Raw genomic sequence first — 26,112 nt, 5'->3', positions numbered from 1 at the left:
TTCTAAGGCCCATACCTACCGCAACCATTCCTAACAGAAGTTTACATAAACTGCTCTTAGATCGTCAAACAGTAAAACCTCCTGATCTTCCCTAAACAGTCCCTTCCAGGCACTTCCTTGTTTTTACTGTGGAAAATACTTTGTTCACATCAAACCCGCACTCTCCTCGTTCTGGGTTTATCCCATTACATCTTGTACCTTCTGCCAAGGATAGATTTGTGCAAAAGGCTCTTGTTTTATTTCCCCAGCATGCTTTTACTCATAACAGAACCCCCAAATTTGTTCATACTTTCTTTGTAGATGATGTTTTCTTGAGTTCTGATTCTTCTTGCTGTTTTGAGTTTTCTCCAGATGGTCTGCATCTCTCTTGAAGCACAGAAGGCGTATTGCACAAATGGGGCCAAAGGAAAGTTTCACAGTCAGCCCTGATCCTGCCTTTTTCTTAGGGTGAACAACTGACATTGTGACTGCAGTGCGTTTAATGCTGTCACATTGAACTTCTGCCTTGTGGGACCTGACACCTGTGATCAGTGACGTTCACGACTGGACCTTCAGCTTGCACGGGCCTTTGCTTCTTGAATTAATCTGTTACAAAAGGTGGTCCAAGCACAGAAACTATTCTTAGCAATGTCTCCTGCCCTGTTTGACCACATCCCCATGGCTTCTGAAGTCTCACTCTAAGACTTTCATAGATGTTTTTAGGCAGTTTTTTGTCTCTCTCCCATCCTACTAAGGCTGTTTGTGTCCTCCTGGGTCTGTCCTGCTGCTGGTGAACAATAAGAATAGCGCTGGCAGGTCAGGTCTTGGACTGGACAGCATTTCTTTCCTCTGAGAGATGGCAGACAGATGGGAGCGTTCCTTGAGCAAAATTTCAAGGCTTGCAGTCTATCAGACCATGCTGAAGGACTGATAGCAGTACTAGTTACACAGTGTCCCACAGAGACCAAGCTTACAAGTGGATGGGATGCCTACTTTGTCAGAAGTTTGCACAGTTACATATTCATCACAGGCTATTGTGAGAGTTTTGGATCTTATATTCTGTCTATGTTGAGTGATTATGGTATCTTCTCTCTCGTTTTTTCCCAAATATCACCTTTTCCTTTTTCATCTCCAGCTTTCTTTGCCAGACTCTTACAATTCTTCACGTTGTTGACTTCTCATCATATTCCCATTCTCTTTACTTTTCTAATCCTACTCCCTGCTCATCAGTTCTAATTACTGTTTTAGTGTCCACTCAGCTGAGGTTTCTTCTTGTTTGGCTTTTTACCTGGTCTGCATTTTCCTTCCCTCCATGTCCTGTGGCTCCTAGGCAGGTGTTTGTGACATAGTATTGCTTCTTGCCTCTTTCTCCATTTTCTTGCTCATTTTCCTTGTCAGCTGTGGCTGTGTTCTCTTCCTGCTTCCTTTGGCTCTCTGTGTGATCTGTATTATTCCACACAGTCAATTGTCCTGTTTCTCCATCACTTTACATTTCCCTCACGCAGGAAGCCCACTGCCTGGCCCTACTTGTTCATTCATCATTCCTTCCTTCACTTCCATTTCACAGCTCTTGGAAAGTACAGGCAATTTAAACGGCAAAATCTGGACTTGCAGCATCCCAAAGTAGTAGTTGTAGAGATGATCCCTGTGAATGTGTCTAACCTTTGGATTAGATGTTCATTCACGGGGTAAGGATGGTGCATATGGAGTCTGCTTGCACATAGGGACTGAGAATGGAGTGTGCTTAGTGAAGAGAGAAATTTTGAGCTTGTGGCTTCGATGTGCTGAAGGTCTGCTTGAGCACATGTGGTCTGCTTGGTGAAGTTAGAAACTTTTAGAGAAATGAATGTGGACTGATTTCCATAGGGTTACAGAAAGTGTATCTGAACTTCAGAAATGAATGTAGTAAAACTTTAGCAGTTTCACAGAACAGCAGAAAGGTTGATCAGAGATCTGCAGTACCTTCCAGTTAAGTAATCCAGAACCCCTGAGTCTGTAAAAGAGATTGGAGGAAGAAGATAAGAAGCTTTAACATCATAGGTGTCATGGGAAGGGTATTGTGACTGTGAAGTTTCTTTTAATGCAGGAAGCTGAAAGTCATCAAATGAAACTTTTAAGGGTTAGATGCAAAATAAAAGGAGGTGATTCTTTGCACAGCAGATAGTTGTGTTGAGTGACATGGAAGTCCTTGATGAGGGATGTTGTGGATTGCTGAAAATGTGAGGTAAAGAGCAGGCTGGTCAAAAGAAATGGAGAATTACTAAATATTTAGGAATCACAGCTCATACAGGGAAGCCCTGAACTGAAAGTACTGGGACGCATGGGTAGTATCATATGTTTGCCCTGCTCTTTAAAATCCCCTGTGCATCTGCTTATCCTAACACTGACCATACAGGGCTGGATGAACCTTTAATCTGACCCAGCAGAGTTCTGACTAAAGATCCCCACTCCGTTGTATTTCATAACTTCTCTAAACAGGCTTCTGAAGAAAAAAGACAAAGTATGAATTATGCAGAACAGAGTATTTTTTAATTCCCTAATGTGACTGAACAATTTTGATGCTTTCTTGAAAACTTACTATTTCAAGGCAGTATATGGTATATATTAAATTTCAGCAATTTTCAGGTAGTAAGACCCTTTCTAGTATTTGTATGGAGTTGCTTCCTGAGAGGTGCCGCCACCTCTGCAAGGTTTATGCAGTTTTGGTGTGATCTGTGTTGTCTTGCCAAAAGAGGAGATTTGGCTTTCAATGACTGTACTTTTTGGGCAGAAGGGCACACTGAAGATACAGGTACAGTACTTTCTATTCTTTGGGTTTTATCACTCAGAGGTTAAATCACCTCTCTGTGTGGTGTATCACATTCCAGGTATACTCACAGTTGCATTCAATATGGGAGTTTTGTTTGAGAGTACGTATCAGTTCACATGGAAATTAAACAATGGTTTCTACATGGCCTTGGATCAGTACTAAATTCTCTTTATTCAGCTCTGGCATTCTAGTAACCTCTCCTGCATTTAGGGCATGTGAAATTCTAGCTGAGCTTTAAACATTAAAATAAAAATGTCATTAAAATGTGTTGGTTTGGTGGTGATGTTTGGAGGGTAATGTTTTCTTTCTCTCAAATGAGACGAGTATCATTAAGTTGATTATTTGGCTGTAGAACTCCAACTGTGCCGGTTTGAAAAAAACTGGAAAGCAATTATTGTCTAATGCAGTTTAATTGCTTTGTGCAAATAAAGTTTAGAAATTCTGTACCTGAAGTTCATGTGAACTCCCTCCCGCCCTCCTTTTCTTGAAGGAAGTGTACTGCATAAGTTAAATACTCCTGTAAAATACACCCCCTCTACTCCTCTATTGTGAGACCACATCTGCTGTGCTGTGTTCAGCTCTGGGGGCCCCCAACACAAGGACATGGACCCTGGCTGGATGCCTGGCCCATCCCTGAAGTGTTCAAGGCCAGGTTGGATGGGGATTTGAGCAACCCAGTCCAGTGTGAGGTGTCCCTGGCCATGGCAGGGGATTGGAACTGGGTGATCTTTAAGGTCCCTTCCAACCCAAACCATCCTGTGATTCTGCGGAATAGTGTCAAACCACTTAAAAAATTCCAAGTTGTTCTGTGATTCAGTTTCCTGCTGGGAGGAGAACACCTCCATGTCAAACACTGAAATACAATTTGCAGCTTAGAACTTTTGCATCTTTCTCTTTGTGGTATCCCCATGTTGCACTTTGCATCCTCCTCTGTCCTTAGTATCATTCGTTCAGAAGGGTGATTTATCAGGTTGCTAACCCTGTAGAAGTGGAAAGTCTTTATGCATTGTGTAATGAGCTTTCTTGGTCGTTTCCTTTCAAGCTTCTTCATTATTGGGATCCAGATAATTACAAGATATTTAGACGAAGCTGAAAAGCTTAATCTAAACCCCTGAGTTTTAGAATAACTTCACCTCTGTGAATATCTCACATATATCAGAACTCACACTGATACAGACTCCCAGAGTTGTTTGAAGCCAGGTCCTGATTCAAGTTTCCGAAATGATAGTGGTGGTGCATCTCCACTAAGGAAAAACCAATTTACTCTTTGACTAACACAACATAAAATGAGAGTGAAAGCAAAGTAGTTTGTGCATTAGCACAACTTTGCATAGTGGAATAAATAGTGGGTCCCCTGTAGTGTTTAATTCAGCCTTTTAACATATGTTAAAACTACTAACAGAATTAGGTGGGAGAAGAATTCTCAAGGCCAATTTTTATCAGTCTGCTTTGGTAATCAGAGCAAACGATGCACTGAAGTTGTATTTTGCTCCCAAATATGTAATTTCATTGTGCTGAGCTTAATTTTAGTTTGAAAAATAGATGCTAAAACCAGTTGAACTTCCTGTAACAACTTTGCCCATGCAAATTATATTTCACAAAAATAATTCACTGCTGTTTCCTGTTTAAACAGCAGCAATGACTACTGCTTTTAATGAGATTGATTGAAAACGTAAATGCACAGTCAAACCTCTTTGATAATGGGCGTGCCAAGGTAGGCTGGGAGGGACTTGAGAAAAGGTAGGGGGAGAGCATCTCTTGAGCTGCATACATGAGTTTGTATTTCTCCTGTTGCAGACAGCTTCTGTTCATCTCTGAAGGATGCTTGGTTTTCCCTGTGCATGTTCTGACAGAAGGGGACCTTTATCCAGCTACCGGATTTTCTTGAATCTACCTCCTTCACCATTTAGTACTGAAAGGGTTGTATAAATCCAAGTGTCTTGGTAATAGGCATGCTCAACATCGGCCACTTGCTGTCTTCTTTGGCATTCAGTTGTACAGGGGTGCTGGAGGTATGGGAGGAAGCCATTCCTATGAAAGTGAGGAAGGGAAATTTATTCCCCCAGCCTTATACACAGAGTTGTGAGTGGATGGCAGTGCCCCATATCATTGCAGACTGCCATGCCTTCTACCCAGGTGTGAAAAATAGGCAGGAGAGTGAGAGGTCACATCTGATACTGTTGAGGGTTGCACAAGCTCCTGTAGACCAGTCTGAAGATTTCCACCAGCTGCACAGCATGGTACTCTTGCAGGCACAAGTGTAGGTCTGTGACATACAGGACACTGCATAAAACCTTTGATGTTTACATAGGTCAGTCAGCACATCTGCTTATTATCAAAGAGTCTTGGCTGACACAGGATATGCCAATGCCATTTCCCAGTTCAGAAGGATCCAGGAGGGGCTTCTGCTTCCTCTTGAGAGTATAACTGCTGTGGCACTTGGTGTGCTTAAGTGTTGGTAATCCTGATGGTCAGCCTTAAATCTGTTAAAAATCTGTTTGGGGACTGTCAATTTTACCTTAATTCTCTGACTGAATATTTGCAAGCAAACCAGAAAATGTTTCTCTGGCTGTAATTTAATATTGCGCAACTAGTTGACGATGCTGCATGTGTGGAAATTAGCTCCTTTCAGTGGGAAAGTCTGTTTTAGGATGAGTCCTAATGACTATACACTGTTGGTCAAGTAGAGGAAACTGTGAGTGTTCTTCTCCCTTCCTCCAGGACTAGCTGGCTGATGGTCATTTTGTTTTCCTTTGTCAGGATGTGGACTGGGGAGGGTTGTAGCATCTTAGATTCTTGTCAGGGAGTTGAGTAAATTCTGCATGAGAAAGAGGCAGTGGCCAGGCAACTCAGTGAAATAAGAACTTTTCGACCTTGGCAGTGGTGCTGCAGCCATTTTCTTCTATGTATTTCTTGTTAGCAAGGGCATTTTTCTAACCACATCCAAGTCTGGATCTCCTCTCATGGCTTGGTAGGAACAGGCATGATGTTCAGACATTATTATTGCCTCTTACTGCATCCCCTAAACCCAGTTGTATGTCTCATCTGATCTCAATGTGGTTTTTTCCTCTGCATTATGTATTAAGATTTGAATGCATACAGATGCATGAAATCCTTTGGGATGAGGTGTGGTATATAAGCACCTACTGGTGATAAACCACCTGTGGAATCTTAATCCTATATAAAAAAATTGTATTTAGAATCTTAGAATGGTTTGGGTTGGAAAGGACCTTACAGATTATCTGGTTCCAACCTCCTGCCATGGGCAGGGATGCCTCGCACTAGACCACGTCACCCAAGGCTATGTCTAACCTGGCCTTGAACACCGCCAGGGATGGAGCATTTACCACTTCTCTGGGCAACCCATTCTGGTGCCTCACCGCCCTCACAGTAAATAATATCTTCTTTATATCTAACCAGAAACCTGTTTGTTCTGGGAATGTTTAGGAATTAAGTTGAAGTTACAGGTAATGATAAATTTGCATTTTGGTTTGGCACATTGTAGATGCATCTTAAATGGAGTATTGGTGAGCTTTCTCTTTCTTTTTTTCCTTAGTAGCATATAAAAAGATACGTGACACATCGTCTCTTGCTTGTTATCCCATTTTGAATTAGCCTGTTCTGAAAATATGCTAATTACGGTAACAGATCTAGGGTTTGATCTTAAGAGTTGCCAGTATCTCAATTTCGTTATCTTCAATATGAGAGCTCTTCTTGCACCACAGATTTAGATCCTCTAATTGCATATTGACATATGGAAAGTAGATTTGTAAGTACTTTCTGCAATCCTCAGATGATAGGAATAAAAAACTCTACCTTCTGCCCATACAGACATAACTTAAAATATTTACTGAGCACTTCAGCCTAAAAGGCTAACGTGATGGAAATGGCCACTTTGTACTGTGTGATAAATGAGCACCGTGATGTGCTGGGAAGTGGAGGACCATGGCTTTCCTGTGTAGAGTCTCTCTCCTAGCATCCATCCAGATGTTAGGCAAGGAGTACACTGCTCCTAGTTGTTTCTAGATATTTGGGTACCCTAATACATTTGAAGCCCCTCTGCTTACCCTCCCTGGAAGGTGTGAAACCTGTTTCTCCTCCTTTATTTTCTCTCACCTGTGTCTCAGCCCCACAGACTCTTGGCAGTGGCCTGGGAATGTTCTGTTGCTCCTCTCTTCAACTTTTGCATCTGTGTGTTCACAAACCTTTAGGGAAGGGTTCCCCAGCCCCCTCCCTGCAGCGAGCACTCACTTCAGCTGCGGTCCCCAGCTTTGCTGGAGCAGGAGCAGTAGCACAAACCATATGATTCTTGACAGCTTCGCAGCTGTCCGCACCACGCTGCAGAGTAGCTGTGAAACTCGCTGCTCCTGTTGTTTCACTTCACTCTGCCTGCAGAAAGCTACTGCTGGAAGTTGTGATACCAGAGCTGCCTCACAGGCTCCAGAAATATCTGCTTTACCCCTGTGTTCCTTTTTTGAATCATACCGCTTTAAAAGTTAGTTTATTTTTACTTTTAATTACTGTTTCATGTTTCTTTTCCATAAACATTAACATCATTGCATATTTGCTACGATTCCACTTTAAGGAGCTTTGTTTATTTAGTTGTAATTATCCTTGAGTCTTTTAATGAGCAGTGATAGTCTGTCCTAACAGGATATATGAATAATTATTTATTCCACTGTGGATAATCTTGTGTTTGTAACTAGTCTAATTTATATACCATGGTGCTGCCTGTTTAAATCTCTTAAGTCTCCTCACAAGTCTCTGTAGCCTCAACTAACATAAATAGCTTTGCTTTCCCTTCTTACAAACTCTGCTTGCAAGGCCAGATCAGGTTTCGCTGGTTGTCTAGTCGTTATATTCTCTGACATATAAATAATAATCTATTTGTTGCTCTGTCACATTGAAAACCACTTTTAAGATAGACCTATGTGCTGTTTAGCTGTAACTATTCATTTTCCCTCGTTCTTATGCCACGTTTATCCATATTTTCTCCACACCCTTTTATTTTTGGGTACCTTTTCCCTGAAGATTTCTGGAACGTGACAGACATTTGCCACCAGCTCCGGGGTTTGTTGTGCTGGTTCACACCGGTCCTATGTTCAGGCAGGAGCAGCAGTGGATATGCGACTGCAGACATGAGTATGCGGGTGAATGCTTCACAGCTGCACTATGATAGGGTATTAATCTGACTACCATGAATGGGACCTATTTTACCTGCCCATCAATCTGCATGTCCCCAGAGGTTTGTCTGCCTTAGGGAAAGTGCCGTCCTACCTACAGAACGTAAAAGTATTTAGCTTCATTGTGGGCTTGTGACATGCTGCTCCCTTCCTTAACATCTGACTGTCTGGTACTGCTAGTACTGTAATAGTAAAGCAGTTCAAAGACACTTTACATACCCACTTGTATTTTCTTCCTTGTTTTTTTTCTTTCCCTGCTAGGGTTGCTCTACAGCAAGGGCAAAAAGACCCATCCCAGAGTATGCTAAACCAAATCTAAGGGGCTCTGCTGGATTCTCAGGGTATCTGTTCTGGTTCAGAACTTTCCTTTTCTACTTTCACCTTTTTCTGTTGCTGCTTTTGCCTCACCTGGCTGAAAAGTACAGGCACTCCCCCCCCCAGATTTAGTGGTTATTATACAGGAGTTTAGCCTTAAAGTTTTCTCTGCCTCCCACTTTCTCTCCACTCATCCACCCAACACAGAGTGCGCCAAACCCAAATGTGCCACCTTGGAGATGCACTGAAAAGAATTTAATTGGGATCCAGGCAAAACCAAGCCTCTATTCCCTGAGGCATCTTTTTGGGGTCTTAGGGGCATAAATATGAAGAAAACAGAATTGCTCATTTAAGCATAAAAAAGTGTTAAACGGCCTTCTTTTAATGCAAACTGCATTAGTTGCAGAACTTCACATTTGAAGTTTGTGGATATGTTTATTATAGAAATATTTTTCAGTAGCTTCCATATGATGTGACACAAGGAGTGCTGTCAGAGCTGTCATTTCAGTGCTGTTGCTATGTTCTGCATGTTAAAACATAATTGCAAATGGCACAAGGGATATTGTTGCGGTCACAGTTCTGTAAATATAAATTCCCTCTGGTAAAACTTTTCGGTATCATTTTGATTTTAAATATTGAAGTAAAAAAGGATATTTGGATTTGTGTATGTTGTAAGCCCTGGTATGTGGGACTGTAGCCATTGCTCTTGAGATTCTCATTGTTCCTTTTTTTACCCCCATGTTTCATTAAACCTTTTGGTGTATAGTATTTGTACACTGTGTTATGCATAAAGTGTATGTGCTTACAGAAAGGTGTATGTGTAATAATGGCCTGTGTTCAAAAAGACAGAGCTTTTGCCTTTTCCATGATGGCAACACTGAGTTTTTTTAATGGGTGTGAGGTGTTAAGTTCTTCTTCCCATTCTTCTCCCCCTCCCCCCCTCATGCCTTTTAGCAAGCGTGTGTCTACAGAGTTTTTGAGCAAAAAAAGGTTATAATAATAATTTGAATATATGTCGGGGTTTTTTTTTTGTTAATCGCACACTTTTTGTTAACAAAAAAGCTCTTTTAATATAACTTTGCATTAGCTGGAAATAGTGTTCTTGAATGCTGAGCTTTGATACCTGACAGGACTTGGGGGAGCTTTTATTTATTTACATAAATGGTTAAATTAAAGTTGCTCTTTGATGGTATATCCTGTGCTGTTTCCCTCCCCCAAAGAAATAATTATCTTCCCTTTCACAGCGAACAACTCTGCGCCTTTTGTTACTGTGGAGAACGGAGCTCATTAGGACAAGGAGACTTAAAACAATTCAGTCCAACCCCTGGGTATGTTGTCCCATGGAAAAACCAGCCTTTAAGTAAGAGCGAAGCCAGCGACAGCACCGATGGAGCTTGTGAGAGAACTCCAAGGCAAAACTCAGTGCCGCGCAAACAGAGAGGACAGAAGAAGTGAGTCCATTCTACAATAAATATTGAGGGTTTGTTTTGTTTTGCATGAAGCTCAGGAACCATCTTTACAGATCCTGTACTGCAATATGCAGGTAACTTGTGAAAGTGTGGTTCATCAACATTAGTCATTTTGGGCAATGGGACCCAACACAGGAGCTGTATAGCAATAGCTGGCTCTTCCACATTATCTGCTCCTGCAGTTGGAGTAGAAGTACGTACAAGAGCAGAATCATAGAATGGTTTGGAAGGACCTTAAAGTTCATCCAGTTCCACCCCCTGCCATGGGCAGGGACACCTTCCACTAGAGCAGGTTGTTCCAAGCTGTGTCCAGCCTGGCCTTGAACACTGCCAGGGATGAGGCAGCCACAACTTCCTTGGGCAGCAGCGGCCTTCTGACACTTGATATGTTTTGTAGACTGGATTTAGAAGCCTCTGCCCACCCTGTTGGAGGTTTTAATCCTACCCTCCAGACCTGGCTCTTGTGTGGCATGGTGGTGTTGCATGCACATAGCACGTGTTTCCTTCCCTTCAGAAAGTTGGATCATTGGCAAGTTTCCCACCAGGGCAGTTTTAGCCACTGAAGGGCAGCATCCCGAGTCCTCTTGGGTCAGTTCCACCTTTCAGGAGTTCCGAAAACAGCAGGGATGCACACAGCTCCGCGGCGAAGCTTAGTGCAACACACGGTGTGTCTGGCAATGGCTGACGGATGGGAGAAGCGCCTTTTTAACTCAGCCTGCGCTCGCTCCTACCCTGGGTACACAGTTCTGTCCCCGCGGGTGGTGCTGGCCCCGCGGTTGCGCTCAGCGGCAGCCTGTGAACGAGCGGCCGAGGGGTTGCGGCCCCGGGGGAAGCGGGCCTGCGGCGGGCGCCAGGCGCGCTGGAGCCCGGGGATTGGCTGCGGGCGCGGAGCCGCCGCCAGCCCGCGGGGCCCGGCCGAGGCAGAGAAACAATGACGGAGGCGGTGGCGGCCGCGCCCGCCCGTGAGGCGGGGCCGCCTGAGGGGCCGCGGCCTCCTGAGGGGCTGCGGCGGCGGGGGCCGGGCCTGGCCGTGCTGCTGTGCCTCAGACCTGACCAGAATGATTAATTAAAGGGTTTAATTAGCGCGTGTTCAGTTAGCTCTGTCGGGCTTGCCACGGCTGATGTGTTTGAAATTCAGCGCTAGGGCTGCGCTTACTGCTGGAGAGTTCAGTGTGTTTTGTACACGCTGATGTTGCTCCCGTACACGGCTTGTGTTTATATAGTATGTCCGTGTTGTAAAAATGCACACTGTGTGACACTGATATGAAAAAAAAGTCTCATTTCTTAGCGAATAAAGCTGCCTCTCCTCAGACGGTTCCTCTGTTTTGTAGGCACGTGGAATACTATTTGCAAAAAGGCTAAGTACAGAAGATTGGGATAAGGTGGAGAGTGTTTCCAGTCAACAGGAGTTTGCAGAGTAGATTGTGGTGTTCTTTGGTTGGTTTAATCTTTTGAGAAAGCTTTCATGTTAATAATGACAGTTGGGGTTTAGTTTTTTGCTTAATGTGCCTGTAAACTCCTGTGTTTTGAATGACAGCTCAATGTTAGAGGTGGCTCAACTGGATGCTGGTGATGTTCCGGAACTGGGTTTGCTGAGCAGAAGGGTTTAATGCAGGGCTTCATTATGGGGAGTTTTAATGTTGATAGTGTCAGAGCTAACAGGTTTTGGGGGTTTTTAGTGTTCAGCTTCTGTCATGACACAGGTCATGAAGATACCATGTAATAACCGAAAACCTTTGAGATTTCCTGGGTGGTACAAGGGGGATGCTGCTCTTTTCCCTCAAAGTTTTTTCACATATTTCTGAATGACGTTGCTGAAGTGAAGCAGGTGTAGTTTTCAGGGAGGCACAGTTGTCACAGGTAAAAATCCCAGTGCTTACTGTATCTCTTGGCTTATTGGTGATGGGTCATCTTTCACCAACTGTTTTTAGAGGTTAGAAGCAGGAGAGCACTCAGGAAAGAGAGGTGGTTTTGTGCTGTCTCAGTTCCAGAACCTGTGAAGTACCAGCAGACTTGTACATCTGATTTATTAATGGGGGAGAATAACAAATTTCAAAGAACCTTAACAGAAAATGCAGCACCACCTTTGCTACCAACTGCTGAAGGATCAGAGATCAGGTGTCTTCTATCAGTAAGCCTAGTGCACAACCTTAGCTGTCCAAGATAGTGGGTTTGCCTGCAGGAAAAAAAAGGAGGGAAAGGTCATAACTTCTGTGTTTCGTTTTGTTTTAAGGAATAATCTGAGTTTTATTAATTGTTTTCTGTTGAGATTAGAATTTGGGGAACAAATTAATAAGGTTGTAAACTAGATCCTCTCATATCAGCACAAGTACTCTTTGTATCACTGGATTTTTCACTTACACCCTCCCACTCCCACTTCTCTCCTACCACCCCCCCGCCCCTTTTTTTTTCTTTTGACATCTTGATGGCATTAGATAGATACTTATTTCCAAGCAGCTTTTTCACTCCTGTCCTGCTTTCTACCTCTCGCCTCCTCCCCTCCCCTTACCTCTAGGCCCCTTACCTCTGTCCGTGGCAGCCTCTTTTGAGGATACTGCTAATTCTGCACCCTGGACCAATTGTTCAGACTGCCCGGATTGAGCTGTAGCTGATGCTCGTCACTTCCACGTTTCTCTTTTCTTCCTTTTGCATGTCTTCTTCTCCAGAGTGACACAGGCTGCTTGCTCTTACCTAATTCGCCACTCCAAAGGTTGGGCAAGTTTTAATATCAGTCTGTACTGAGTTACCGTCTGGGCTTGTACCATGACACAAACAGAAGTGGACTTCAAAAACAAAGAAGTGTGAAGAATTGGAAGAGAGCAGTCTGGGGAAAGGAGGATTTTACCAAGTGCTTTTTTTATCTACTGAATAGCAACTTTAACTGACAACTTAGTTATTGGGAAAAATGTTATGCTAAAGTATGAGGAAGAAAGGCTTTTGTTAATGTTGATTTATATTTTATCATGTTTGGAAAATTGATATTCACTTTACCTGAGTTTTAGATCATTTACAAGTATTTAGCTAATTGAAAAAAGAATGTGGTAGCTTCTAAGTTTGTTTTTCTGCTCCCTGATACAGATCTCGATCGAGTATAGCATCATGTACAAGTGTAAGCACCCAAACTGCTTCTGACGATCAGGTTGTCAAATTCTGGGATGAACTCAGTTTAGTTGGCTTACCAGATGACATTGATGTTCAAGCCTTATTTGAGCCAACAGGTAAGATATGTTGCTATCCTCCTTTTTTCTCATGCAGTAGTAGTGCTGTAGCTACAGTGACAGTGAGTGAAGCTTTTCTGTTGGCTTTCTGTGCTCTGCTGTTTGTCAAGTGTTTGATGATGCTTTTGAGGCTTTTGGCAGTGTTATGTGGTGTTTTTGCATAGTCTCCTCTCCAAGTACTGGACAGAATCATTGTCAGCTTATATGGTTAAACATCTGTAACCTATTGCCGAACTGGTGTTCAGGTAGTAATATCTTCAGTATCATGATTCTGTTTTGGGGAGAAAAAGAAATGACTCACAGCTTCGTATAATTCTTAAAGTCCTAATCCTGTAGCCTTACCTGATCTCCTGCTGCTAATGGTGGGGTTACTGCCAATAATGGAATGCAATATTTAAAAGAGCAGTATTGCTAGAACAGTAGAGGCATAACAGACTTGGATGTTTCCAGTATCTGCAGGTTTTCTGTCAGAAAACTGGTTTGTCACCTGCTCTTTCATTTTAATGGAACTTTTCTTTTTACTCAGTAATGAATTACTTTTTCAGAAAGCATCTATGTCCAAATGCTTTGATGCTGGTAGTTCCCTCATATATTTTGCTGCAAAAATGGGAATACATTTGTGCAGTAATACAAATGTCATTCTTCCATGAGTGTGGAAACTAATTTCATAGTCTAATTAAAAGCAAAACAAACAGAAGTCTGGTTTTAAGTAGTTCTGTTGTAGTATGGGTGGACGGAGGGGGTTATTAATCTGAAGATTTTTAAGTTGCTATTTGTAGATGAGACCTCCCAAGCCCTTACAGAGATTTCGGGGGGAGTTTTTTTGTTGCTGAATGATTAAGTTGACCAAGAACCTAATTTCAAAAGCTAATGTAAAGCAGCATTTCCAATCTAGTATAAGCTGTCACAGAATGTCTTTGAAAGTATGTATCATGTATATTGTTTTTTCCCCATAATTGAATTAGAAACTTATTTTAAGAGATACCTGTTGAATTCTGCAAATTCTGGATTTCTGATTATATCTCTATAATGTGTGTGTTGTATTGACAGTTTTCTCAGTTGTTTATATGGTGTTTCCGTTCATGCTGTATTTTGAATGTTTACAAGTTTTGCGTAGAATTCTGGGGCATTATATGAACATGTTCTACATGGACATGCAGATCTGTATCTGATCTTTGGGAATCCTGAGTTAAGAGTACATACATAGGCAGACGTTACCTACAGTGAAATACAAGATTAGATGTAACTTTGTGTTTCTCACAGACTTTGCACATAAAATCATGAAGTCATAGAATCATGTACAGCCCACTTGTCACTGCAAGATCAGGCATAGCATCATAGGATCACAGAATGGTTTGGGTTGGAAGGGACCTTGAAGACCATCTGCTTTCAACCCCACTGCCATAGGCAAGGACACCTTCCACTAGACAGATTGCTCAAAGCCTCATCCAACCTGGCCTCAGAAAACTAGAACTGTTTTGAGAAAAGAGGAAGGTGTGTTATGTGTACAAGAAAATCACAGTATATTTAGTGTCTGATAGTAACTGCAGTATATTCAGTGTATGATGATAAGGGCATTAAATGTTGCAACAAGAAAAACGGGAGGAAGAGAGGCAGTTCATTTTATCTGGCAAGTATTTACTACTACAGCTAAGTTCCATGTTTACAGGAAGTGCTTGACAGAGTTCTACAATGAAAGCTTTTTTCCTTTCATACTGCATTAGGTCATTGCTGGGCTCATCACCGCTGTGCGGAGTGGTCATTGGGAGTCTGCCAGACTGAAGAGCAGCTATCGGTGAACGTGGACAAAGCTGTTGTCTCAGGGAGCACAGAAGTGAGTAAAAAGACTTGAATGCTCAAACCAGTAAGGAGACAGGGAGTGGAGTTGAAAAAAGATCGTAGGTAACACAATACGAGGTATGATCAAAAATATTCACATGTGGATCCGTGAGCTTACAGCTCTAATAATGTTTCTTTGCACTGGTCTCATGATAAAACCTACAGTTGCAGTTTATTAGAAAGGCTTATGGATTTGCATGGAATATGTCATTAGTAGTTCTGAGATAACTAGAGTGTAGGAAGTACCAGACTAACCTAAACAAAATACAGACAAAAGTAGATTTCAGATTAGTAAGTGCCTCGCTAGGTAGAAGAAATACTTATTCTGTCAGTTTATGTTCTGAAATTATATGACTGAAATATAGTAAAAAAAAGTCTCAATTACTTTCATACCAGTTTCATACAGGAATACTAGTATTTACTACAAATCCTGTTTTAACTTTAAATATTGATAGAAATACATCTATAAATATCTAGTCTTTTAATTTGAAATGGTAATGTTTTTTGGGAAAGTAGGTGCCTTTGAAAAGGACAGACTCCTGGAACCATACTCTGATAGCATTTTGAAATAATGAAAAGACCTATTTCACATTGGTTTTACTACTTGTAGCTGTATTTATTGGCAATATTTAATAATGTCTGGTAGATTATTTGAGTAATTTTAGGGTTTTTCTGTATTAATCAGACAAGCTATCAGCAAATATGTGTAATTTTTGCTGGTTTTCCCAGGATCATGCTTAGACTTATTTTTGACTTGAGTCTTCATGTTTTTCATGCATGACATTAAAGTAAAGAAATGACGCAGTAAATGTATTAGTAAATGTTCTCCATTATGTGCAATAAAAAGCTGCTTTAAATCAGTCTGTCAATACAAGCCATATAATGCAGCTTTCCTGCACCTTCCACTTTTACTCATTTTGAATGCTTTGCTTTGAATAATTTGATTTCTGTGTATCTGCTTTCAAAATAAAAGTCTTCAGAATGAACGAAACTGACAATATTAAGTTCTAAATGAGCTTGAAGATCCAAAAACATTTTTGTTTGTGTGTAAAAAAGTGATAAAAATAATCAAAAGAACAGCCAAAAATTGTTACTTTTTCTTTTTTTTTTCTTTTTTTTTTTTTTTTTTAATCTGACTGCTGAGTAATTTTTGTCTCCTTGGTTTTTGGCTGCTGGTGGTGGCTTGTAGTCATTTTGTATTGGATTATTCCAATCTATAGTCATTTTCATGTTAATATTCTTGTTTCTAACCGAAATCCTTACTGAAGTGGTTGAAGCTTGTATTTTGCTCTTTTGAATTTCAGCCTGTTTTTATTATTTCAGTTCTGTTTCTGTATCTTTCTCCTCCCCAGTGCCTCAGGGTGATGGTGCCTCACCTTCATGTCCTCGAGATGTTTTCAGTTTTGTGTAGATGTTCATAATGCAAATATTTAAATAACAATTCTTGAAGAATGCCACATCTCTCTGGTCTGATAGTTCTCATTTCAGCGCTGTTTTCATGTGCTGCTCTGTAGCTTCTCTACTCATCTTCTCAAATGCTGTAAAGAATGTTAAGATACCCCTGTTGCATGTTTCAGTGCAATGCATAGAGATGAGACAAATTTCAGTCAAGTGCCATTCTGCATACTTTCTATTCAGTCTTTGCTGAAACTGTTGAGTAACTTTGTTTGCTGTAATACAGCAGTTGGCCAGCAAAGAATTGTGTTGGTTTGGTTGTTCCCTTTTGTCTTCCTTACGACATTCCCAGGGAGAGCAGAGTAAAAGTGCAACTGTAATTGTCTCTATAGGACTATAGCAAGATGAAGTGGGATGTCTTTATCCCCACGATCACTCCAGGGAGGTTTTTTTTTTTTTGTTTAGGTTTGGTGTTTTTTAGCTTTCAAAAATAAGAATTAAACTCTTCTGTAGTTCTCTGTTCCTGACTGCAGAACAGCAACGTGGGGATTGCTCAAAGAATTTACGTATAACTGGTTTGGAGCCCAAGTAATCTTATATTTGCTTGAGTTCAGGCTGTAGTGCTTGGTAACATTTTTTCCACTGCTTTTTAACTTGTGACTAAGCTAAAGAAGACACAAAAATGCATAAGGTGCTGGTTATCCTGTATGATAGTGGAAAAGCTTAAGGGAAATTTTTATGTGAAGTATCTTCAAAAGTTTGAATTCAAGGTATAGCAATTAATTTATGTTTTCATGTTTGCAGCTGCTTGTGCTTTGCTTTTGGGCTTCTTTTTAATGTGATGTAACTGCATTTTAAAAATAAGGTTCCTATTTCAATGTTCTGAATACTGTTGGCAATGCAGATTCAAATATGTGCTTAGGGCATACAGAAAAATGGTTTAAATAAAAACAAGCTGTATGCTGTTTCCTATACTTGCCACCAGATTTGCTTTGGGTTTTGTTGTTTGCTTGGTTGGGAATTTCTGTCTTCTTGGAAAACCCTCTGGCAGGACATGGGTTTGTGATGCGGTCTGCAGCATTGACATCTCTCCTTAGCTGGGAAAATAGGTTTTCTTTCCCTTATGTTTGTATACAAATTAATTGTTGACATAAAAAACTTTTTTCTTGATAGTATAGTCTGTTGGTTTAGGTCTTCTAATTTGTGGAGAGCATTTTGAGGCTGTTCTTACCTTGAGGGTCTCTTTAATTCCTAAGTTACATTCATGTTTCTCATTAGTTAGGCTGCCTATTGTTTGCCAGTCCGTTTTAACTGGATATGACAGTGTTTCTTATTACTCTGTTTACCAGTTGAGATGTCCATTGGGCTTCACTGAACTTGTGATTGCATTAGTAAAGCTTGTGTGGACGTATTTCAGTGACCTATTCGGAAGTATGTATATTAATTCATTTTGGTTTTCTTCTTGGACCATGTTTGATGAAGATTTAAAATACAATACTACAGAGTATCTGTACATGCTTCACAAGATACCCTGCTTTGTTCTTTCTTTCTTTCTGTTCTTTCTTCTGATTCAGTCGTTTTGGAGGCCTGGCAAAGATACCTGATCAGTTTGTTACATGCACTTTTCTCTAGACATGGTTGGATGCTTTGACTTTAAAGTCTTGGGCTTGCCTCTTATTTAATATTAATGAATGCACAAGCATATATCTGTATATGTGAGGTTTTTGAAATCTTGTGCATCACGTTTTTTAAAAAACTGAAAAGGAAAAGCTGCAATACACAGTTAAGGTGGTAGGTGTGCTTTTGCCCTTGCAGCTGGTATAGGTGACTGGTTTGATCTTATTGCTTGTCTTGCTTTGCTTTGCTTAGCTCAGCAAGTAAGAGTCATGGCTTTTCTCAGAACCGTTCTCCAAGTTTAAAAACATATCAGGAAGAACTGGTGATCCAGATGACAACCATAGTGTCACTGCTTTTCTCAGCACCACTCATAAGAATTCACGTACTTGTCTCTGGACCTTGTAAAGTATGTGAGTTAAAGAGCCTGAACACCCAGACCTGGCAGTTACTTCCCCCACTGCTTTAATAGGTTTTTGTGGGATTTTGGAGTATTTCTGTTTCAAGTTTTTAGAAAAAAAAACCCAAACCCCAACTCTTTGGAGTATAGACAGGGGGAAAAAAACTTCCAGTGATTTTCTTGATCCAGAACTTAACTACATTTTCTTATAATTCGTAAGCGCTCTACTCAGTACATAAATCACCACAGTAAAGGAGCTGTCATGTCGGGTTTATGAAGATAGACTTTTATCAGCAAGGTGTTTCTCCAGATACTTGTGGTAAGACGCAAAGATGGTATGAAATGGAGAGTAAGATAAACTAAGCAAAGGGAATGGAGCAGAAATCAGAGTTTTTGCTGAAAAGTAAAGTAGATGTGGGCAAGTAAAGGTTTCTGCTTTTTCTTACATTTCTAGCTTCAGTCTTATTCTTTCTTAACTATGCTGCTTTTTGCTATTTGAAAGTGTGAACTTACTGACATTATTTAAAATGGAGGCCTTTGGGGCTTCCATCTGCTCAGCTTTTAACAAGAGTGGTTTCTGAAATATTTTCAGTTAATTTTAAATAGTGCTTTATGATTTATTTTACATGTATTGAGTAGATGGCTGTTTCTCTACTTGTCTGCTATACATTTTCTAGCCATAGCTCTCCTGTATGCTACAAAGTCCCAAATAAGGTGGGCTGCCTTTTCCTCATAGTATTTAAGTAGCTCAATTCAAGAAGTGGAATGAAGGAAAACTCAGTACATAATGTTTTAACCACTTTTGAACAAACTGTACACAAGAAAGGAATACAGTAATAACTTTCCCAGCCAGCTTTCTCTTCTGATAAGATGTAGAAAGCAGTTTACAAGTCTGGGAGACTTTGTCAAGGACACCAAAGTCAAAACAGTATTGTGGAAACCAAGAAGGAGGTTCCTGTCTACTTAAAGTCTGAATAGGGGAAAACACGATAATAATGAAATGTCTAAAGCAGTCATTCCAAAATACTGATTACTCTGTTTCCATTGTATAAAATGTGTATTTCTGTTTGTTTTGAAATTCTGCATAGCTCTTTACATATTTATCTACTTCACAGCTTTCATTTTTCCAGTAATAGTCAAGTGTTTCTTTGGGACCAAACTCTTGCAGCCAGACAGCTAAAAAATTGCTATAAGTCTTCTCCCACCCCTCCTTTGTTTTTCTTTAGTTAATCAGGGCAGTATCTTCTCTCTGTACAAGGCAGCTGTTTTCAGCTCCTGCTGGGTTTCTGCAGGCAGTGTTTGGCATGTTATCATTGCTGAGAACTGCAGGAGTTGTTGCTTTGCACAGAGGCCAGCTAATCAATACTATCTTGCCTTGTTCCAGGCTCAGACCAATCTGCTGTTTTGACAATCCTCTCTCCTGTAAACCCTTTTCACATGGTAACGCAATCTCTGAAAAATTTTTTCTTAAGGCAGCATTCCCTTGAATGCTGTCACCAGAGGCAGGAGATTGTGCTGTTTGTAGATGTTTCCAAGTTGGGGCAATGTTACAAGGCTTGCATATTAAGTATCTCACACAAACTGTTTCTTAAAACCCTTTCCATCTACTGTTTTTATTTCTTTGCTCAAGACTCAATTCTAGCATGATGCTTACCATCCTAAAAAATAAACCGATGGAAAATTCAGGGAACATTTAAGATGATTATGGGTTTTTAAAAGTGTTTGTCCATATTTTGAATGTATTTTCACCCCTCAGCCTCAGTATACTTCTTAACCTTGTTGAGACTTCTCTGTTTTTAGTGGTTCATGTAAGTTTATTTGTGCTACTTTAAGCTGAAAGCCTATTTTGCTAAACGGATACTTCCTTCTGTTGTTCCTTCTATGTATGAAGATAACCATCAACATCTTAATACACTACGAACTTCATACTCTGTGGAGGATTGTGCTCATTTAGCTGTAGCAATTTTTCAGCTAGTTTTACTGTTTGTCGACATAAAAGCTGTGTTTGGATGACAGAATCCTCAAGATAGGGGTGGTGTTGGCTTCATATGTCTCAACAGAGCTGAATGGAGCATGTAGCAGTATCTTTTTTTTTATATATATGTGTATATATATATATAGAGAGAGAGAGAGAGAATGCAGAATTTGCAGTTCTGAGGTTCTCTAAAAGCATCTTCCCTTTTCATTACTGGAAGAGCTAGTAATTCTTAAAGCCAGGGAAAAATGCATAAAGAATATCATCTATCATAAGTCATACCGTTGCTGAGTAGAGTCCCCTGCATTTGCCCCTTTTTCAAGAAGTGTAACATGATACTAAATGAACAGCTCTGGTATTCAGAAGTTGCTCTCTCAACTGTTGAGGTTTTTTTATGGTACTTTTGCACGCACAAGGCACTTGGCTTCTCTTCAACTCCCTTGCTGCAGCTTGGGAGTGACTACCTGGCTGCTCCTTAGGAGTGGCTTTGATTTTATCTTACGGAGGTTTTTTTCCTGTAGTTGCTTTTGTCTTGCAGCTGAGGAAGGAAGTAGTGCAGGAAGTATTCTTCCAAAATAACAGCTCTACCTTTTATATGGGTTGCTCTGTCTTGGAGAACTCTGGCAGAGAGTGCTAGAGAAAGATGGGAATAGCAATGCATGTCTCATTTAAAAGGCACTTCATATGCTTTTGGTCAGTTTAGTAGTTTCATTCAGTACCTAGCATGTTTCAGAAATACTGTAACAGTTCGGGGGGGGGGAGGCGGGCGGGGGGGGGGGGCATGAGGTGTTTCAGATTTCCATGAACTTCACTCTTGCTATTTTAGAATTACTCTTGAGATCTCTATAGCCATTTTCCTGCTGATGATGACAAGTTTTCAAGGAAAGATATAGTGACTAAGCATACAGCTTTGGTAGCATTTTAACACTGTAAATTATCTTCTGTTAATTACTCTATTCCAGAATGGTTTGAATTTTGGTCACCGAAAACTGGGTCATTTGTGGCTTGGAGAATTTAAATCAGACTGTTCTTACAGCTTGATGATGACATCAGAAACGCTGTCAGTTATTTCATAACTGTATTTTCTGAGTTCTGCAAAGCAGCTATGCTATCTTAAAATCATCATAGCTGGTTTTGCTTTACTATGTGTTAATTCTGCTGGAATGCCTTTTTACACCGTAAATGATGTCAGTACAGCTTTGGTAAACCTTTGTTCAGGTTCAGAAGCTGTCATGGCATCTGTATGTGCATTCAGTTTTTTCTCAGGTCCAGCAGTTCAAGAACAGATATTTGCCTGCTTTTTAAGATCTGCAACTTAATTCTCATTAATATTGTCACATGAACAGTGATTAAAGCATGCTTTCGTTTGAACCAAGATAAGCTTCACCATGACATACTGTTGTTCTTTTACATCATTGTCCCTTAGGAGTTGTTTGAAAAGTATACATCAAAATAGAGGAACCAGGCATAGGAAAGACATGAGAACAGGCAGATAGAAGAAGGAATAGGCTGACATTTAAAATTACTAGGGTTATTGAAAAATTCACCCATTCCTGTTTTCTTCTCACCTGTAATCTGGCTCTAGGAGCCAAAGCAAATAAAGCGTAATTTAATATGCTTTATGCGAAAACATAGGTTTTTTGCCCAGTAGTTATTTTTAATTCAATAGCCACTTTTGCGAAATTTTAGTGATTTTTTTGGTTTCAAGTTATCCAGTGGTATTTTGTGCATTCTGGTTTTTAACCTGCAGCGAAATGCAGAACACAAAAACCCCAAATTGTGGTTCTTACAGATAAAGAATTTTGTTCCCTATCAAAACACACCACCTTTAAAACTATGGAGTTTCGGACTCTGATTTCAAATGAGTTTTCAGTTTCCCCAGTTGTCTCACAGACCATGTTTTCTAGTACAGTATGAAATACATTTTCCAGTATCCCTCCTGGTACTTAAGAAAATGAAATAATAGTTAAAACTGAGTAACTATGAGTCAAGAACTTCACACTTCTCATACATTTTTTGTAATTATTTTGGCACATAAAGTATGGATACCTTGGGGTCTAATAAGACTCCACACTTGTGTGTGGATCTTCAGTGATGTCTTTAAAAGTTTGAAAGGATTGCTATGAAGTAGAGCATGGCCTTTTTGAATAGCATGATCATGAGAGGCAATGGTATGCGGAAGAAATGTGGCTAATGTACAGATGGAACACTTTTGATGAAAGAGGTCTGAATTAGATGTTAATTTTGAATTTTCCACTTGTTAAGAAAGAAAACTTCATTTATTTTCCTAACGTTCCTGATGTAATTGTTCCTCTCTTATGAATACTTTGATACTTGAGTAAGTCTGTGTGTATTAGTGAAGGAGAGAATGTTTATACATGTTGATTGTGATAGCCTAATTGAGGCTTGTTGAATGAATAGCTGATCTGTGCTTTTTTTTGTTGGATGGATTAGTATTTCAGATTTGTCCTATCTGATGTGAGATATGCTATCATCAATAAGTAACTTTCAATTCAGCCAGCCAGTGAAAAAAATAAGGGGATAAAAGATGAGGTATTAAGCTGAAACTATTTAATTAAAGACTTGTTTCAAAAATAGCCTGATAATTATTAATCTGTCTAACTTTGGGCCTATCCAAAATTTAATTTTAAAGAAATACATGATTTTTCATTTATTCTGCTATTATTTAACATATTTACTGTTGGCATTCCAGAAAAGGGAATACTATGCTTCAGTGTGTTAAGGTCTGGAATTTTTATGAGTGGAAAAGTCCTATTAGAAATGTGAAAAAAATACTTACTTCAAGGCTATATGACACATCTCAATTTAGCACTTTTTAAAAATTAGCATCTCAAGAAACAGAAGATGTTTCTTTCTTTAGAGACATAACCACACTGTCCTGTTTATCTGCTAAGGTACAGTAGAGTATCAGTGCATCAAAAATGTTGGTATTTGATTTGGATCTTTTTCTGGGCACTTGTTTTGGGAATTCGAGTCTTAACAAGTGCAAGTACTTTAAAGTGGCTTTTCAGTCTAAATAGTAGTTTCTGGTTTCATAGCATGTTATCATCATGATTCTGACCTATTGATTAGAAAAAGGAGCACAGGATTATGGGAGACCAGTTTAGCTGCAGTTAATTTTTATATCATCTTCAATGAGTTGATTCTGTTTACAAGAGGAAGGCAGGCTTTAATTTATGAACCACACTTTGGAGGAGCATTTGTCTCCTCAGACGAAGCAAAAGAAAAAATTACATTTTTAAGGTATTTTTTTTATATATTTTTCTTTTGATTAGCTTTGTCCTGAGCCTTCTGTGAAATAACAGCTGTGTTTTTATCCCTACCTGTTTGTTTGCAAGTATATGAAAAAGACCCCAATCCTATGTGTTTGCATAACAAGTAGTATTGTCAGTACACATTATAACTCACTGATTAGAGGGAAACTGTGGCTTGTTGCTTCTTTGGTTCATAAGAAATAAGTGCTGGAGCTTAACCCCTGCCAGCTGTTGCAGTGAAACAGTGCATTCTAATACATACATTTTAGGTTTAAGTAATTAACTTTGTTCAGAGTGTGAGAGGACTTACTATAAATGGTCAGGTTTTTCTGTTTTCTGATTACAGTTTCTCTGACTTCATTGCCTGGTTACCTTGCAATTTTGCAGACCTGAAAAGAAGCACAATGACATTTCTGGCAGGCAAATCTATACAAATGATCTTTCCCATAATAACTGGATTTCTGGAACACAGCAGCAAATGAGGAGGGAAAAGACTTAGGTTACTTAGGCAGCACAAGACATGTTTCCTTAAGATTCTTCGTGTGGTTTCTTCTAAAGGGAAACGTTTGATTTTTCAGCCTCACCTATCCCTTTTTGTCTTCTGCTGCAGTGGTGCTGCTGGTTTCCTCCTGTGGTGCCAGGAGGCTGCTCTGTGGGGGCTCACCCTCAGAGCGCTCCCTTGGCACTGAAGTTGGAAAGCAGAGTAAGCCTTAAGAGTTTTCGGTCTGTGGGTTTTTTCAAGAGGATTGCTTTGAAAAATGCACCTTTCTTGAACTCCAGATGTTGAATAGGAGGGTACTAGAATCAAGGGAGAAAGATTGTTGCTACAGAGACATTTCTGAGAGGGTTTTGATGCTGAATAGACGATAGGCATTGCAGATGCTAAGGGCAGTCTGTGAGGTGTAGGAAGCAGACAAAATGGACTAGGGGCACAGAAAAAGAAGCAGCAATAGCCCAAGCAATGAAAGCCAAAAAGCCTAGCTGAGGAACATGAAAGGGCCTATGTTCCTGAAGGAATTTCCAGTGCAGGTTTCCTTTATTCAGTAACATTCAGTGAAATAATGTACTCAAAGCTCTGAAGTGAAATTGTTCAGTGTGTGTTCCAAGCTGGTGAAGTGTGTTTCACAAAGACCTTTTCTTCCTTTTTGCATGACTTGAGTAGAAAACACTTTTTTCATAATACGCCCAAAGAAATTCTCTATATTCTTCTTTCTCCTTTCCCCCTGGGTGTCTGTCTTAAATGTTACTCTAAGCATTAAGGCAGTGACATACTAGCTCACACTGAGGTGGCATGCTGTTGCTGCGCATTTCATCTCAAGATTTTATAATCTATCTATACCAAGTTATTTTGGGGGCATGTGTGTTAAAACCAGGGAGAACCTGATCTCTGAAGAGCAAAGAAAGCCCATGAAAGGAAAACAGCACTGTCTTTTAAATCAAGATTGTACCTTCTTTCTCAGCTAGGGCTTCAGTTTGCTGGTGGGACTGACCCATTTTGGTGCTTTGTTGTAGAAAATGAGAATACAGATACTTGGGCTCTGTCTTTTTCCTTTCTTTCTATGCTCAGCAGCAGTAGCGTAATCCTTCAAGGTCTAAAAGAGAAAGAAAATGACAGTACAATGCCCCCAAATTTTAAATGTGGAACAAGGAAATAATAAAATGTTCTTTTAAAAATCTATGAAAATACTTAAAAATTTATTTAAATTATTATCCCATTATTACATCTATGAAAAAAGACTAGTCTTTTGTAGTTAATACTGGTTAGTTTTAGTCAAGGACGGGTCCTCATTATGCTTTGGGTAGTACAGGAATAAAAAGGCATCTTCCTTGCCTTCAAAAGCATGCTCATTAAAAGATAACACTTGAATAAAAGGAATAAATAGTTCAATGGGACAAGTTGTAGGTGTATTTGCTGAGCTGTAGAGTTGCTTAGGAAGTGTTAGACAATTGACTTTAAATTGGTTTTGTAGCAGTTTCCCTTTTAAACAGTATTTTATTTAAGCATGTCTTAAACTTTTTAGGGATGTGGGTCACATGCTTTTTTGAATGAGAACTTTAAAGTTCAGACTCTTTTATGAAATTCAGAGTTATAGAATGGTTTTGATAATTCCAATCAGAAGAGTCCTAGTAATGCTTTTCCTGCTAATGTAAATTATATTATGGATTTTCATTTAGGGTTTTCACCCATCCTCAAAATGATCATACAGACATACTTGAATTTAGAACTTAGGAGTTCTCATATCAGTATGTCAGCATCAGTTTGTTTTCAGGCAACTGCCTGAAAACTGCTGCTGAGGTTGGTGTACTCAGAAGCTTGCAAAATCAAACCATTAGCAAAATGTAGTTTTGAACTCCCTAAAGATTTTGTTACTGACTTCCATTAATGTAAGTTCTGCCCCAGAGTTGCAGATTGAGCATAAATACTGCAGGTATCAGTACGAATCAGTGCCATTAATGCAGGTGTCCTTGAGTGTTTTTTAATAACATGGAACAAAGCACGCGTGAGAGAGACATCTTACGAATCTTCACAAATGTGGACCAATGGCCTATCATATATGAGTGTGTAACACTCGGAGATAAATGCAGACATGACTTACATGAAAGCCATCTTTTCTAGTGATCTATGCTACTACTGACAGTC

General features: G+C 39.9%; 1 protein-coding gene across 18 annotated transcripts in view; it reads left to right on the top strand.

Annotated features, from left to right (window-relative positions):
• Window positions 1-26,112, top strand: part of KMT2C (lysine methyltransferase 2C) — a 194,248-nt gene that overhangs the window by 65,653 nt on the left and 102,483 nt on the right. For all 18 annotated transcript variants that reach the window (XM_061348809.1, XM_061348908.1, XM_061348828.1 and 15 more), the window contains 3 exons: window positions 9,531-9,737; window positions 12,834-12,973; window positions 14,698-14,807. In XM_061348809.1, coding sequence (XP_061204793.1) covers window positions 9,531-9,737; window positions 12,834-12,973; window positions 14,698-14,807 — 457 coding nt within the window. The remainder of the gene's footprint in view (window positions 1-9,530; window positions 9,738-12,833; window positions 12,974-14,697; window positions 14,808-26,112) is intronic.

This window comes from Neopsephotus bourkii, unplaced genomic scaffold, assembly GCF_033783945.1.
Source record: "Neopsephotus bourkii isolate Nb327-2 ecotype Australia unplaced genomic scaffold, CSIRO-AGI_Nbou_v1 NB_53, whole genome shotgun sequence".
Classification (NCBI taxonomy): domain Eukaryota; kingdom Metazoa; phylum Chordata; class Aves; order Psittaciformes; family Psittacidae; genus Neopsephotus; species Neopsephotus bourkii.
Note: the sequence above shows the minus strand (reverse complement) of the source record. Positions and strands in the feature narration are given on the sequence as shown.